The following is an 18,425-nucleotide window of genomic DNA, read 5'->3' on the forward strand; positions in this document are numbered from 1 at the left end:
ATGACTCACTCTATGAACCAAACATATGATGGTAGTCAAAGTTCTTTTCAACATACCCACTTCCCTATCACATTTCACACTGAGCTAATCGAAGGAAGGACACTGAGCAAACTCGGATCATTTCAGCTGTGAGAAATATTTCTGCAGTTTGTTTCTACCTAAGTAGTGTGGATATTTGTAGCATTGTCCATATTCAGGCTTGTGTTTGGGCCTAGTGTTTGTGGAGGCTGTGTGTCTGAGCACATGTTCAAGGACATCTTGTTTTAGCCAAAGCCATTATGCATTTCAGTGAGAGAGGATTGTTTAAGGTCACTGGCTGACTGGGTCACTTGGACTACAGCTTAGACTAAGCACCTCAATGGGTCTTTTGAGCTTTTTTTAAAAGTTGTCTCAGGTTTCAACTTTCTGTTACCTAAGAAGTTAAGTTTATGAGTGTTTCTGCCATTTCACACTGAGCTAATTGAAGGAAGGACACTGACCAAACTTGGATCTATAATATATAACATTAAGTATCCTGTTTTTTTGCTTATTTTTGAGTTATTTATAGCACTTTGTCTACTGCATACTTTTCTAGCTAGTTTCACTGTGTGTGAGGTATTAACTGGAAATTGTCCACTTTTATTAAGCATCTGTTGGGTTGTTTGATTCTGATAACTTGTTTGCAGTTAAAAGCTTTCTCTAGAGGCTCGTTTATCTGTTTAAAACTTTCATTTAAAGGCTCACTGCTGCTTTTCTGCTGTGAGAAACATTTCTGCAGTTTGTTTCTACCTAAGTAGTGTGGATATTTGTAACATTGTCCATATTCCGGCTTGTGTTTGTGGAGGCTGTGTCTGAGCACATGTTCAAGGACATCTTGGTTTAGCCAAAGCCATTTCAGTGAGAGAGGATTGTTTAAGGTCATTGGCTGACTGGGTCACCTGGACTACAGCTTAGAGTAAGTACCTCATTGGTTCTTTTGAGCTTTTTTTTTTAAAGTTGTCTCAGGTTTCAACTTTCTGTTACCTAAGAAGTTAGGTCTGTGAGTGTTTCTGCCATTTCACACTGAGCTAATTGAAGGAAGGACACTGAACAAACTCGGATCTATAATATATAACATTATGTATCTTGTTTTTTTGCTTACTTTTTCGAGTTATTTATAGCACTTTGTCTACTGCATACTTTTCTAGCTAGTTTCACTGTGTGTGCGGTATCCTGTTTTTTTGCTTATTGTCCACTTTTATTAAGCATCTGTTTGGGTTGTTTGATTCTGATAACTTTTTTGCAGTTAAAAGCTTTTTCTAGAGGCTCCTTTATCTGTTTAAAACTTTCATTTATAGGCTCACTGCTGCTTTTTTGCTGTGAGAAAATTTTCTGTAGTTTGTTTCTACCTAAATAGTGTGGACAATTGTAGCATAGTTGGTGGCTTTGCAGTTGCCCGCCTCAACTGTAAATTTAATCTGGGACACTCCTCCCAGTCTAGTGTTATTACCTCATTCTACCTAATACACGGAGAACATTTGAGAAGGCCAATCCACTTCTCTCATTCCACTTTAAACAAAAAAAAAAATTTCTAAGCTTGTTTCCTGCCTTTCTTGTGGATAGTCTAGTCTGGATACAGATTTGCTGTGTCCAGGACTGTCTGTGGGCTTGTGAGCCCCCCAAGCCTTTCTGTGTTGGAGGGAAGCCTTCTAGCTTAATTTTGTTTCTTAGAACTAGGCAGTTTTTTACTTTCAGCACTCAAGCCTGTTTCTTTGAGCTAATCACTTGTTCAGAACTTGTTCTATGCACTAAATAAGCTACAAATTACTATAGCACTCAACTTTCCTCACTTGTCTAGAGGAAAACAGTTTCTAGTACTTAACAAATAAGTACACATCCAGGCATGTCTAAGGGTCAGCTCCCGGTGTTTTCTCCTGTCTACCTGATGAATCAGGGCATCTTGGGACAATGCAACAATTGCCTCATGTACAAAGACAACCCTCTCCTCCTACCACCCAACACTACAACCTGTGAGAGATGCACTTATACAGCCAAACTGGAAGCAAAGCTCTCTTCACCCATGACTGGACTAGACAGTCAAGAGGAGAAGGTAAACACTTGCACCACACTCATCACATAGTCCTTCAAAACCTACACCACCAAAACACACACATAGAAACACAAAACACACATCTACAGTTGTGGAGGCTCTCAGTAAAAACCTGCCCAAGCAACAGGGACCTCCAAAGCAGAAACTCAAGCAACCTCAACCCCCCAACACAACCCAAATGACATATAGCCCACAAACTCAGTGTGCCATTCAACCACAGCCCATAAGGCATAACAACGTACCCAACACTCTAGTCATAGGTGACTCTATAGTCAGGCACACTGATGTTCCACTCAGCAGGCTAAACAAGGAGAAAGTTACTGTCAGCTGCCTGTTGGGTGCCAGGATCCACCACATAATGCATGCACTCAGGTCACTCCACAACAAGTACAAATATGACTCTGTCATTGTCCATGTTGGTGTGAATGACCTGAGACGTACCTCCCTGGACTAGATGAAAAGGGACATGGAGGAGCTGTTTGATCTTGTAGCCCAGGCAGGTATGACCCTAGCCCTGAGTAGCATCCTGCCATCACCCAGAATGATACCACAGTTCAAGGACAAAATGATTGACTTCAACAATTTGCTAAGCTTCTGGTGTCATTCTAATGGGATCCAGTATCTGTCTGCCTGGGATGACATGATCGACAAACCACGATGCTTTGCCAGAGATGGCCATCACCTGTCGCCCCTGGGATTTCGGATACTGGCTAAGGCTCTAGCCACCCCTATAGTGCCTTTTTTAGGCAAGGCTCATATGACAAATTCACCACCGTAACAGGTACAAGCAAGCAGAATCTGAGGGTATTGCTACTCAATGCTAGAAGTCTAAACCTCAAAATGCACTAATTCGAGGCACTCCTTAAAATGGAGAACATCGACATCTGTGCAGTGACAGAGACCTGGTTCAAGGCTCCAGAGAGTACCCCTGCATTGCCAGGCTATAATTCATACCACACCTTTCGGCCACCTAACCAGGACCGAAACACTAAAGGCAGAGGTGTGTCCATATTCATTAAGGATTTCCACACCTCCAGGCTAGTTGCTCAGCATAATGCATCTGAGATTATCCAAGTGCAACTAACTCTGGGCAAGACTGCAATCCAAATTGTAGCTTGCTACAGATCTCCCACCATACCCCAGGATTCCCACTCGTCATTTCTTGATACACTGGAAAATATTAGGGTACAACCTAACACCCTAATAATGGGTGATTTCAACTACCCCACCATTAACTGGGAAAACTACTCATGTACCAACTCTTGTGCTCAACGTTTTCTGGACTTCATAAATTCCAATGCCTTGGATCAACTTATCCACACCCCCACCAGGGGGCAGCAACATCTTAGACCTGGTTATTACCAACATGGACAACCGGTGCTCCACACCAGAGGTCAATTCCTCATTGGTCAGATCCGACCACAAGCTAATCACCCTAGACATCCACATCCCTCCCCCACCCCCCATTAGGGAAACCACCATAAAAAATTTCTCCAAAGCCAACTTCATGCTTCTTAAGACAGAAGTGGCAAACTTCACGACACCCATGCTGACGGACAATAGAGATATGACTGCTGAATCCTACACAAATGCACTTTATAAGCACTTACACGAGTGCATGGATCGTGCAATCCCTAACAGAACCAAGATGCTATCCTCCAAAAAAAGGAAGCCAATCTGGTGATCCCCTGCCATAAAAACTCTACAGCAGAAGAAAGAAACTGTTGCAAAAAAAGAGTAAAATCCCATGATTGGAGGAACTCCCTTGGTCAGCCTCAGTAAGAAGCTGAGATCCCTCATAAAATCCTCCAAAGCTAGTTACGAAAACAAAATCGCCACTGACTCTAAAGACAACCATAAAGCATTCTATTGCTATGTCAAGAATCTCAATGGCAACACTCAGATCTGCTCTGAGTTACAGCACAATGGCACTAAATATACAGAACCAACTGATATTGCCAACATCCTGCAGATAGGTACAGTGCTAACCTTACCCCCATCTCATCCTCTAAAGGGCCCATCTCTATACCGGAAGAATGCAAAGTTCCTGTAATCACGGCTGCACAGGTAAAAAACACACTCTCCAAAGCCAAAAACACAGCATCCATGGGACCTGACAACATCCCAGGCTGTGTTCTACATGAACTACAAAACGAACTGGCACCCCACCTAAGTACCATTTTTAATCATAGCCTCACCTCAGGCAATGTGCCCACTGAATGGCGCAGAGCAACTGTTATCCCACTCCACAAAGGGGGAGCCACCACGGACCCCGGAAACTACTGCCCCATTAGCCTGATGGGCCTGGTCTGCAAGGCTATGGAATGTATCATCATGGAACTTATAAACAATGACATTGGTAATCTCCAAACTCAGGACCCCACCCAGTTCGGGTTTGTAAAAGGCAGGGCATGTCTCCTAAACCTGATAGACTTTGTTGAAGCGGTCACCAAAGCTGTAGATGAGGGTAAAGTGGTTCACACAGCCTATCTAGATCTCGCCAAGGCTTTCGACACCATCCCCCACTCTAGAATTATAGATAAACTCACTAAACTAGGTATAAATCCCTATGACAGAACCCACACTGTGAAAGTAGCAGACTCCAAATCCAACTTCAGACCAGTGACAAGTGGAGTACCACAGGGTTCAGTCCTGGGTCCTCTCCTATTTGGTATCTACTTCTCTGAAGTATAGGCTAACACAGAAGGTCTTTGGCTAACAAAGTTTGCACATGACTGCAAACTAGGAGCCATAATCAAAGCTCCAAAAGATGTGGACATCCTACAAAAGGGCCTCGCTGAGACAGATGCCTGGTGTCAAAGCCATGGCCTCAAGCTCAATGCCAAAAAGTGCATTGTCATCCCTTTTGGTAAAAACTCTGTACCCATGAAGTACCACATAGGTGGTAGTCTACTTAACACCGAAAGTGTGATAAGAGACCTTGGGACACAAGTGGACAGTAGTCTCTCCTTTGATAATCACATTGCCACAGTAGTCAGGAAATCCTTCTATGTGGCACACCTCATCACAAAAGGATTCTCATCCAGGAAAAAAGAGGTCATTGTTCTCTACTAATCATCACTCATTAGACCCATTAGAGAGTACAATACCCCTTTTGGTATGCACCTCACAAGACATCTACAACAACTGGAAAGGCAGCAGAAATACCTCACAAAGAGGATTTCCGGCCTCAAACCGATGCCCTATGCAGACCGTCTCAAAAAACTGCAGCTTTACTCCATCACATATTGCCTACTCCAAGGCGATCTCTGCCTAACAGACAAGGCTATGTCAAACCCAGAGCTTTTGGACATGCTCCACTTAAAGAAATCCCAGTCCCTCCGAGCTACATGCTCTAGGGACCTAAACCTTGTCACCACAATAAACAGAACATGCTGGGGGGATAGATTCCTGTCCCAGAGACTTCTCATACTCTGGAACAAACTACCTATCTATATGAAACAAAGCTCCTCATTAGCATTCTTCAAGAAAAATCTTTGATGATTGGATGGGAGATAGGAAATTCACCCCGGGGATCACTTCTGTGGCTCTGCTCGACAGTAGCACAGGAAAATAATTTTCTTGGGTGGCGAAAGCCAGGGTACCTTTTGGCTAGACTTATATAGGCCCTAAGGCCAATAGCCTAGTACCTACCTATGAACAAATACTATAGATTTATTAGATATTTTTCTGCTTTTCCAAGGATTTAGTCATTCTGTGCCCTATACATTTTATTTTTCTCATTCTGTCTTTATTACTCTTTCCAAGAAATTGTTAATGCAAGGACATAGATAGGGGTTGTAATGGTTCTTCACAGCCTCACAATGTGTTCCATCATCCCTACCTTATTTTCCTAAACAAACTGCTTGTACTCTGTTTATGTATTTATGTATTGCTTTTGAGTGAGACAAAGGATTCTACACATTTAACCTTATTCCCTGTATGATACACAAATTGAGGAATTTTAATATTATTTTATCTGACGTCTGGCTCAAGCTACACATAGACTTGTCTGTCTTCATTTAATTTGTATCTATCTAGCCTTTATGGAGTAGGACTATAAGAATTAAAAAAAGAAAAACCTCATCTGTTGCTACAAACACATGCATGCAAAGCTGTAGAGTTAAGATATTTCAGATCTCAATCATCATCATTTAAAAGGGTACTAGCATGTCTCAGAAAGATGGCAAAATGATTTCATAGTTGTTTTAAGTACAATATATATAAGTATGCTAACTAAAAAACAGGATCTGAGTTTTTCAAAGGACAATTTGGAAATTTATTATGACAATAGTTTTATACTCATTTCTGGAGAGCAACTCTTAACACAAGTACTTTCCTAATTCAACCTAACCATGTATAGCAGATCCTAGCAGTCTATACGAGGAGTCCAACAATTTATCAGCCACACTGCAAATATAATTAATTTACTACAGACTCTCCAAGCACCAATTCAAGTGATCAGAAACAAAAATGGAGATAGTAAAATAAGAATTTATAATACCCACCAACTAAACTTGTCATAAAAATAGAAAATTACTTGTGGAGACAATCAGTTAAGCTAAATTCTATATGAAAGATGCTACCACTAGTCCACATGGGGTCTGCTAATCACAAGGAACATCTGGAAGAAACAGAAAAATAAACACTGTTTCTTCCCAGTGGTTGGAAGGATAGGTTTCAGCTCTTTGCAGTCATGAACAGGGCAAAGTGAGTACAGGAGAATGAATGTATAACTGGGCTTCTTCCCAGTGATCAAAATGCTATAAAATTAAGAGGCAAGTCCATTGTATGAATTTCTTGCAAATTTTATTTCAATATGTTTATAAAAACAAAGAAACTTGGAAGAATACTCCTGTCAGATCAGCTAGGGCTCAGCAGACTTCCATCTGTTTTCTTCAACTGTCACTTTAAACCAGTGAAAGAGATAGAGATAGAGGAAGATGAGCAGAACATGGAACTCTATCTACCTCTGACACACAAAAATTCAAACAGCTACTAACAGAATATTTCTCAAATCACTGGCTATGTTCCTGCACCTCTTCTGGCTAATTACTGTCCCGCTCTGCTCCTCCATCTGGTCTCTAAGATTATTCTCTATTCTCAACCTAATGCTTAGCAACATTGCTCTTTTGCCTAAAAAAAAAAACAAAATTTGTAAAATAATATGAATGTGAATATGAATTGAGATATTGATGTTAGTGTATTTGCAGTTTCTGTCTGTCTCTGATTATTATTCAATATGATTTAGGTTTTACATTTTTGAACTCTTTTACTGTGTAGTGTTTTCAACTTTGCGATACTTTTATATTGCTATCTAATCTACTGTATACTTTTGTATTGCTATTTAGTCTACTGTACTACAGTCCTTATTTTATGGTACTTTATTTAATGGTGCTTAACTATTGTAACTTCACTTGGGAGCTTTTCTCCCCAGGTCTCTGCTAAAAAAGGGCTTCTCGCTCAGCCAGACACTACCCAGTTATCAAATGTAGATAAATAAAAGAAAAAAAATAAGTGCTTTCAATATCTTCACTAAAGTAAATGTGCTGCGTATAAAATTAAACATCTGAGGGGAAAACACCTTCCATGTTCCATATTCATTTGTGCAGCTACTGGGCGAACTGGAGAATCATGCTGAACATCTCTTAAGAAATGTAATGTCAGGATGTTACAGTACTTATTTTGGAAATATACCATTTGTTGCAGCTCATCTCCACAATTAATGCTATAAACAACACTATAAATGACACATGTACATGAAGTGTTAACATAATGTAACTGACCACTAATACTACATTTCTTACCCTACACAGATTTTTACATATGATCATTCATTTGTTAATTTGGGTATAACAGGGAAAATGTAGTTACGGAGATCACAGACTACAAATTTCTAGCAAAAAATACTATTCTGTTTGGTAAGTTTTTTAAACACCTTTACTGAATTATAACTCGAGATATATGTGAACACAGACTTACATAAAAGAAAACAAATTATGTTGACTTGTTCACATTTACAAACATTACACATCACAGATATTATTTTATACAATCATACGTCCACCATTATATAAACTGATCAATGCCTGCCGTACCTTAAACCTCACTCCTTATCCAAAACATGATTCTGCATGAACTGTTGCCACAATTTCCATTTTGTCTATGTAATTTGCGCCTACCCTTTTCTAAAGATCACACTTCCAGTTCTTTCATCTGTTACAATATTCACTACTTCAAATGCAATTGGTCTAGACTTTGATTTCCATTTCTAGCAATTGCTTTTTTTTGCAGCCACCAGAATTAAACTTAACAAGACTTTACTAGATCTAGGCAATTCAGATCCTGTATCCCAGCTAAAAAAAAACAAAATAAAAAACGTTACACCCATTTGCTCATGCAATATTTCTGGCAGTAGACTCTGCAGGGAATTTTTAAAGTCTGCCAACTCATTAGAATCCCAGAATATATGTTCCCAGTTACCTCTTTCTTCCCCATCACACCTCCAATATTTGGCATCTACCTATGGAAAAATTCTTTAGAGTCTGCATGGGGTATAAAATTACACATGCAAACACTTCCAAGCAAAAATCCTAAATGTTCTAGACTTTGTTGCATATTTTGGAGCTATAAATATGAGCTCCAATTGTTTCCTTGTGAACCACTTATCCAATCACTCTTCCCAATCTTTTCTAACCTGCTCTGTTTGACTCCTATAGTTATTGAGCAATATTTTATATGCCCTACTAATTAGTACTTTTTAACAGCAGCTTCTGTTCTAAATTCAACTGAAAAAATTACCAGAGCAGGTCTTCACTTAGGATTCCCCTATCCCTATGTCATTGCCTATACTCTGATATCAATCCCTGCTTTAGAAGTCAGTCTTTAGCCTGCAGTCCAAATGTCTTCTTGGCCTCTTCCTACTCTATTACCTTTCCCGCTTGAGTTATTTGCTCCCAATACCTTTTTTCCTTTGCCTGTTTGGTAAGGTTCTTAATCATCACAACAACATTTGCCAGTGTCAAAACATCCTAATTTTGTAATATTGATCTAAATGGACTACAGGTAGTCAGGAAGAAAACAATGTCTTGTGTATCATTCACATCCAATTCCATTGTACGTGATTTTTAATACTGCTATTATGATATAATCACTACCTACATTGTTTTAACCATAAACAGGCATATCCTATCTCTCAATCAAGATGAGTTTGTTATCAAATTGCATCGATTAGCTAACTAGTAATGACAGGACAGATGCATTTTAAAATAAGATGCTTTGTTTCCAAATAGGACGAATTGTAATTTACACTGGAGTCACCTCATGTAAAATGTTTCCTTTAAAAGATGGTTGACTGTTAACTGTGTGTTAATGGACAGCCTTTATTAGAGAGCTGACTAATATTCAATAACACAACTGAAGTCAGTAAGCTGAGATGCTAGTGTTGATATAGTAAAGATGTGGCATGACTTTATCCGTTGTTTTTTCCCCCAGTGTTTACAATTTTGGAACTCACCGTACCATGCCTTAATATGAGGAGCACTCTCAAACACGCAGTACTTTTGTTTTTGTATTTCTACCTAGTTTCACAGAATGGCTTAAAATGGCTAGAGGAGGCATAGCTAGCTCATCCAGTACCCATTCTTCAATATTGCCTCCTTCAACAATTGAGGAGAAAAAAAAGGCCACAATCTGGTACAGCCACCCAGACAACCAGGTCTTGTTTCTATATCCCTCACCCCCTGCCCCACCTCAGCTGTGGAGCCATTTAAAAAAAAAACAACAAAAGTGCGATCGGGTACCTGGAGCTCCTTAAATGCAGGAGCCAATCAAGTGCCATTTCTGAACCCTGCTTCCAACCTCCCTTCCTCAAATTTTAGTTATAAAAAAAGGGGAAAAAAATTTCTTTTAAAATATGACAAGCAGTTATTACAGCTTAGACCACACATAGAGTGCTATACTGCTCAGGTTTTAAGTCATTTTTTTTTGTAACTGTAGCAAGCAGTTGATACAGTTTAGACCACACACAGAGTGCTACAGCAGATTCAACTGCAAATGCAATATTATCTGGTATATGCACTAAACAGTGACCAGGATTGGATGACTGATCATACCCCCTAACACTTTGTGCCTGGGGCAGTTGTACCTATCACCCTATTCTAACTTTGCTACTGGCAGCTAGTTATACATCTCACAAGTGTGAAAACATAATTTTGAGGAGATGCATTCACAGTCTGTAAAACTAAGCAAAAATAAAACACCATAGCATGGTAATTAGTGCTACACGAAAGTGTTACATATTTGTGAACACATCCTTACCTACTGTCTGAAAGTATTTTTGCTTTAGATATGATTGTGCTTCAGCATACACTCTGTAGTACCTGGGGATATACTTTACTGCTCATAACATACTATCTCAGATACCTTTAGGTTATGTTTAACTGCTTCTTAACATAGTATCTTTGCATCTGCTAACTCAATAATCTCAGCAGGAGCTTCTATCACTACTGTGACTCTCATACTCTGTCTACCCTCTTCTGGTCCCAGTACCTGTCCTGTTACTGCTGAAGTTAAAAAAAGAATGAAACTGAGTTTCATCCTGTGATTTACTCATGCCCATGTTGATGAACTCATTCTGTTTTTTTTTTTTTTTCTCTTTTGTCCCAGCCACATTCTGTCACAAATAGACTTTATTACTGTTGTATAAAGAACAGCTACTAGATCACCTAACTCCAGCAGTAGTGGGGTGGGTTTGGAGACCAGAAGACAGTGGACTGAATATGTGAGATACAAAGATGATACAGGCTTAGAGCCTTCTGCCTGAGCTCACCGAGTTGGCAAATGAAAAGATAGTATGTTAAGAAGCAGGGTCTCTGATGGATTAATCTGACTACCCACCCATACATATACCTGTTTCCAGTAAATGCAGGTTTTTACAACTAGAGTGCAGAAACCTCTGACACAGTCCTTTAGTCTGAAAAAGAATTCCTCTTATACCACATCATAGCCATGCTTACTCCTCTTTCATATAATATCCTAAGTCGTATGCTGCCAGACACCACTGATTACTGACCCTCTTTGACACACTGCTCATCAGTAGTTTACCTTTACCCACTGTTGTCCCACATCTTTTATCACTACGTTAGCGGAGTTCTCCTTACTACCTTAAAACATGAATGTGCACCTGTGCAAAGGCAAAGTCTGTTCTCCTCTTGTACATCTGATGCTGTCTGTAATTATTTGGTTTTACATTCATGCACTGTGTTCTAAAGGCAACAGCTGTTTTATGTTGCTTTCATGATTGTCAAAGACATACTTTTATGTCATCACATGTGACCTTGTTTACAGTCATAATATTTGTTGATGTACATGCCTCCTTAAGCAGATGATAAGATCTCTGCAAATGGGCCACAAGTGTGTCCACAGACTAATAAAAGGCAGTTAAACAATACAATTAAAAAGGCATAAACAAATGCTTCTCACCTCTTGATTCAATTTCACGAATGCACATATCCACTACCATTGGTCTCTTTGTGTTGTGGGCTTTTACTAGTGTTGTAAGGTCACAGCTGTACACTTTCTTAACATGTTTCAAGTCTGGTTTACAGTCATTAGGCACCATTTTAGAACACTGCTTGTGGACATTCAAACCACAATCTAGAAAAAAAGAAGATTGCATTTAATTCTACATAGACTTAATTTTAAAGACTTAAGACATAGGCCTTAAGACATTACTTTTTACAAAGATAATTTTCTTTTAAGAAGAAAGCTGTTAAATGCTAGCATGGTTTACGTTATCTGGATACTGCTCGGTTTGTGCAATTAGCATTCTTTTCAGTATGTCTTACTTTTAAACTCCATAATATAAGAAATATTCGTTTTCAATTATTTCAAAATGTTAATATTCATAAATGTGTTCATTTTAGTTTTGAAGAAACAAACTTCTTGATCAAGTTCATAAATGCATTACTTCTTCTAAAGTTTCCTGTTGAACTGTTGAAGAAACAGTAAACATTATCATAGATCTTTTCTCCCTAAGTAGACTAAAGTAAAATATTTCTTATTGAGTTACATAGCAAATGCTGGGAAGGTAGATGAACATGAAATAAGACCACGGCAGGATATAGTAGAGGTGGTGAATGTTAGCATTAGACATCTGTTCACAAAAAAAATGAAGAAGATATAAAAAAGTCATAGACAGTAAAAAACACAGTTGTTAAGAATGTGTAGAACAGGCATATGGGAGTACCCTAAAACAAAAATGAACCACTGATAAGGGCTGAGATGTGGATTATGTCGCAGGAATGAAAAATTAGTTGAAGAAATCAAGCTGACAGTCTCTCCTTTCTGTTACTTTCTAATAGTTCTGTATTTGTTTTTCTGTCTCCAGCTGGCATAACAGCAGTCCTCCAGTTTCATACTCAACAATGTCATGGCTATGTCATTTTTTTTTAGTATTTGCTAAGAACTACAAGGGAATGGAGAAGGTCTGATATATCAGTGATACCAACTATGGACTGACTGCCATTTTAGCATTTTGCTCTTCAGTGACCACCCTGCGTGACTAGTGTTAACACAGGTGCACGTGCTGCTTCAAGCCTGACGAGAAGCATACCTCTCAGCCTCTTAGCACAAGAAATCTGGATAAAGATGAACATAATGGGGGTATAAAGGTTCAAAAATAGGGACAGGTTTTATTGCTCTTCTAATCTTAGCAAGTTGCTAGACTAACAGAGTATGTATGAAAATGCATTTTCTAAAGGAGATGAAGTCTGAAACTCAAATTTATGACTATTTACTAATTTCATTCCTCAGATCATCCCAGTGATTTGCCAGAAAACCAACAATTTTATGATGCAGACACCAAATTTTTGGGGCAAAAATCATGAGATTCTGAAAAAATCTGAACAGTTGAGAGGTACACAAGAAGGTACTCCAGCTGAACTACTTTCTCAGTTTCTATGAAGTAGTACTCCTGACACTAGAATGTTGTTAAACCCACCATAAAAAAGAAAACTACCATTTGGTGCTTCAGCCAAATTATATCGTTAGTGATCAGTGCCCTGTCTCAGGAAAGACTAGCCGTCATGCACTAACTACATTAGTGGCTGTTTAACTTATGTCTGTATTTATGCATGCCTGCATGTATGCATACATATATGTACACATGTTTTTATTAGTCTATTTTGCAAAATCTGTTTCAGTTAAATTGCATATGACAAGATATGCTCTTCAGGCTTAAGTAGGTGTTCTCACTTCTGTTTGTGATAGTGTAAATTATTCAGTAATTTGGAAAATAAAAGTATACTACAATCCAAACCCAGAGTCCAGACCATAAGAATTACACGTAACCAGTTGGTTATCTTCACAGTACTCAGATGCAAAGCATAACTGACACAAAATCAAAATTTTACTTCTAGAAATGCATATGCCACATTACTATTTTATTTATTCTTGATAATCCATCTAAGACAAAGCCTCTAATTTTTAATTAATGTTAGTTGTAAAATGTTTTCTATCACTCTTATGGTAACAAGCAATACTGAAACTGTTCTTATTCAATGAGCTGTGTTCTTACACCTAGATAGTAGTATTACCATCTGAGTATTTTGTCGATGACACAATACTACAGGATTTTTATATTGCCTTGACTTTTTTAACATTAAAAACAACAGAAAACTACATAATTCAAATGCAGGATTAAACAGCATTTCAGGCACCTTCTATCGTCAACATGGTCTGGATAAGAGGCTTTGTATGGTCTGCAAACATTTGGGATAAGCTAGTTATTCACTTATTTTCAACCAAAAAAATTTCAAGTCAGTAAAGTCAGATCAAATGCTGGAGTGTATTTATAAGCATCACTCAAAAGCCTGAATTTATTCTTTGAACATCTGTAATTTATGAAATTGTGCTGTACAGATGAAAACAAATTGAACAATGGCCTTAATTACTTTTCTTGCCAGGGCACAACAGCTGACTTGTCAGGCATATCAAGTGCCCCTCAGTTATGAAAAATCCCTTTTTTAATACTGGGCCATTGGCCTGTTAGAAGGACCTCAATGACTTATAGCACATTGTATGGTTTAGTGCTGCAATAAATTAATTTATTTACTTTTCCTCCTTATTGTTTGCCAAATGACTTAATTTTCATGGCACTTCCAGCAATAGACCTAAGAATGAATAAGCATTTATCAATATTAATAAAACTGAATGTGTAAAATATATTGTTCTAAAACAGCAATTACCAAAGCAAAAAATTATTTGTGGAAAAAGGAGACCTGTGCAAAGTTAGTGAGGAGTATGGACTGTATAAGTATTGCAGACTTCAGCACTGCCTTTTCTGGCTGTTTAAAATCATTTTAAATGCCAGCAACTGAAAATGGCATACTCTGTTATATGAACATCACAGTGCTGCAAATAAATGTGATGACTTTATCTGAATTTAAAAAAAGGAGAGTTGAATCTCCACCTCTAAAATAACCAAAAGTGTCATTATTATTCAAAATACTGTCTTGAAACTATAGGCAGTAAGTTAAAACAAATATAAATTCAAAATGGAAAGGGTGCTAGAGACAAAAATCATTAAAATTTGAAATAACGTTCACCCTTGTTTCACAAAGATCATTATACCTGACTACCTATACGAGTCTTAAAATAAAAGTATGCAATGCACAAAATACTTCTTCACAGCCATTATTTGTTAAAATCAGTATAACTGTTGCTTCAAAAAATAATCAAAAGTAACAGCATGATCTGTACTTTTAATTCAGACAAAATAGTATAATAAAGTATCAACAATTCCCACTTACACTCTGCAGCCAGCAACTATTTCCATGTATTTATGCTTTTAGTTATTTATTTATTTATTTTAAATAACGCTGAATGCAACTCCTTTGCATTTGAGGAATTTGGAAGGTGTGCTGTCTAGACATTTTTGATCTCAAACCAGGAGGAATAAATACTTCTAAGTTACTGACTTCACCAGACTGTAATATCACAAAAAAAAAAAAAAAAAACATTCAGGACAAAATTAGGCAGAGCACACGTTCTGGTATGCCACTGCTGTAGTGCAGCACCACCTATGCATGAAACAATACATCACAAACTGGAAGCAGTTCATGTTATATCATGCACACATATTCTGTGCTATAAACCAAGACAGACTGCACATATTAATTTAAAAAAGCAGTCTTCACTGTATCGGTCTGCTTAACAGATACTTTATAAAAGGTAACTCTCAAATGCAAGACTACAAGGTGAAGATTATTTTATGAACATAGCCATAAACTTCTTACTAACCTAGTATGCTTTTTCCATGTCAGCTTTTCATAAATTTATTGAATGATTAAGACACATACCCACACACACAAATTGAAAATGTAATCAAAAATATCACGTTTTATGTATAACTGTCAGCACAGATGACATTTTAGAATCTTTACAAAAGGATTACAAAGTGTCCCTGGGTAAGAAGGGGAGAACTTACAGTAACAATTCTTTTTACCAGGAAGAGCAGCTACAGTGTAACAAGCATGGATCACAATGACAGAATAGTAAAGGCCAAGTTATACTATCTCAGACAAATGATAAGATAACCACTGCAATTGCAAATAAATCAAAGTGAAAGCATATCATGTGTTTATTTTCAGCAGAACTTCTCTGTTTTTGCAGTACTTCTGGACTAGAAAATAGTACTGAATGACCAAAGCAAAAATGGACAAAACAACAAAACTGCAACTAGTAAGGGCCATGGCCCTGAGAGTCAGTGGCAACATAACAATGTACTTTGCTAATGTCAGGCACACCCAGCCTTGTGTCAATAGTCTTATAAAAATGTTTCATGTTATACGAACCTATGAAACAGCAGTAAATGGACACCAAAACAGGTTAACGCATTCGGCCAGGGTCACTGCCTGTGACATTCAGAAAAACCTATGACAACATAGCACATAGCTCCATAAAGTATATACAAAATGGAACTGCAAAGTTTCTAGAGATAGCGTGCATGGTCCATACTAGCTAGGTGCTGCTCCAAGAGCTTAGTAGCATTCTGACAACACTGCAGATACTGAAGGAGAATGCTCACTTTCTGACTGTCAGCCTTACTAAAGATAATCTCAAAATTCTTGCAACATATGAAATAAAAATGGGCATTTCTACTGTATATGGGCCTCGACATTCTGCAGTGTAGTAGGAGTGCATATGATGGGTGTGGCCACAATGGCTAACTGAAAGCAGCAATTGGAGAAAGCTCTGTGACTGAAAACATTTCTCTTGCAGAAAATATAATAAATGCATTAAAATTTGGAGATACTTGTTAATTTTATTCATTAATAGAGAAAAGATTTATAGCTTCAAGTTCTTCAAAAGCAATAATATTTGTCAACATTTCTACTGCTTGGTTAAGAATGAAGGGGCTTCAGCATGAGACACTCAAGAAATGGTAGTCATAATTCTTCTGTTAAAAAAAGACATCCAGTCAGTAATAAGCAGGATGTATTACTTAAAAATGGGCAAACTGGACACCAAATTAGAAAGTTTCAAAGAAGAGACCAGAAAGAATATGGAACAGTTAGAAATTCTTATAAAACAACAAAGTGCACAAATCAGCACTATGGAAGAAGCTTTAAATGATCACAAAGGGAAAATAACTGAAAGTGAGTTTCAGGCTGAATTTCCTTTAAAACAAAATGACCAGCTGTTAGAAAAATATGTATTAATGTATATGTCTAGTGCTTATTAGAAGCTAAAAGGGTTAACACATTTCATTCTATTTTATGTACAGCTTAATTCTGTATGAAATTACAAGATGCTTTTCAAACTGCAGTATGGTTTCTGAAATTGCAAGATGCTCTCTGACCTAGTATTTGCTAGCATAGCAAAATTCATGTTTATGCCTTTTGGAAATTTACTGAGTAGCAGGTGATTATCTGCTAGGTCAGGAAAATGAATGAATAGAACAATACTGTTTTCTATAATGTTATTGAACTTGAACAATCAGCTCTGTTCGTGTTATGAAAACATGCACAGCTGCAGAAAAGAAAGATACATCGAACAAAGACTGCTTGAAGAAATGAACTATAATCTGTACTTGCTTTGTGCTCGAATTAGCCATAGTACTTTGAATGGTAACATTGCATAGTGAGAAGTTGTATCTGACCGGTGGTCATCAAGGCCACGTTGTTTTTCTTAGGAAGTTTTTTTGTAAACTTGATGTGCCAGCAGAAAATCATGGACAAACAGCTGCTATGAAATAATATTGAAAGAACTTGTGATTTATTACGTCAGCTTGGTAGGCAATGTCTTGTAAGAAGTGCATAAGAATAGCTTCACTTCCTGATTCTAGTTAGACAAACTCTGTATTAGCACGTTTTTGTCTCCTTGCTGCAAGATTAAAGTGCCTTAACCTGAACTTGCCATGTGTTGATCTTTTTGAAGTTGTTTTTCCTTTGACAGATTGGTCCTTCAGACAGGAAACTCTCACTTTGCCTCAGATCACATGGGCCAGGTGGCATGAAACCGTACGGGGAAGAGACCACATCGGTTCTTCTGCTCTGAAAGACCTCTGACTGAATTGTCGTTCAAAAGAGGCCAGCCACCTTTCTGATCTGCGACTGGAGGACGAGTTATCACACGAACCAGATACGGTCAATCACGGAGGCTCAGGTAAGGTGAGATTTACCTTTTTTTCTGTTTTAGATCAGGGACTTGATTTGAATCATGTCAGGAGATTTGTTTTGTACAAGTCAGGGACAGAAAGATTGCAGTCTTGTCATAGATCAGGGAAACAGAATAGGTAATCTACTGGTAAACCGATTAATCATGCGCAATTTATTTTAGATTTGTTAGAATCCATTCAGTTACCTCAGAAAGTAGCTATTTGTAAATGTGTAGCTCATACCAAGCAACAGGATAGGATTTCAAAAGGTAATGCGAGAGCTGATACAGCTGCAAAGCAGGCAGCTTCAGCTTCAGAAGCATTTCTTTTGAGTGAGGAATTACAACCTTCACAGATTTTAGATTTAGAAATGTTGAAAACAATGCAAACACTTACTACGAAAATAGAAAAACAGAAATGGATAAAAAGAGGAGCAATTCTTGAGTAAGGGCTGTACATCTCCAAAGAAGGAAAACCGATTTTGCCATCTAATTTAGATATGCAGCTTTGTTGAGCCATGGGCAGTGCCATGTCTCAACAGGGGGGATGGTACAGTTAGTGAACCGAGTGTTCACTGCATATGGATTTACAAACTACACAAAAAAAGTTTTGTGCAGCATGCCATGTTTGTAACAAGCATCATCCACAAGGGGCATTGAAGCCTAAGCAAGGGAGTTTCCCAACACCACTGTACCC

At 38.0% G+C, this 18,425-nt stretch overlaps 1 protein-coding gene across 4 annotated transcripts in view; it reads right to left on the reverse strand.

Moving 5' to 3' along the window:
- The window catches only part of CHN1 (chimerin 1), a 1,979,161-nt gene that overhangs the window by 131,256 nt on the left and 1,829,480 nt on the right, over window positions 1–18,425 (reverse strand). For all 4 annotated transcript variants that reach the window (XM_044075564.1, XM_044075565.1, XM_044075562.1 and 1 more), the window contains one exon: window positions 11,552–11,725. In XM_044075564.1, the coding sequence (XP_043931499.1) occupies window positions 11,552–11,725 (174 nt within the window). The remainder of the gene's footprint in view (window positions 1–11,551; window positions 11,726–18,425) is intronic.

The sequence above is a fragment of the Protopterus annectens genome, chromosome 6.part1 (assembly GCF_019279795.1).
Source record: "Protopterus annectens isolate FY-2018-M chromosome 6.part1, PAN1.0, whole genome shotgun sequence".
In the NCBI taxonomy this organism is placed as follows: domain Eukaryota; kingdom Metazoa; phylum Chordata; order Ceratodontiformes; family Protopteridae; genus Protopterus; species Protopterus annectens.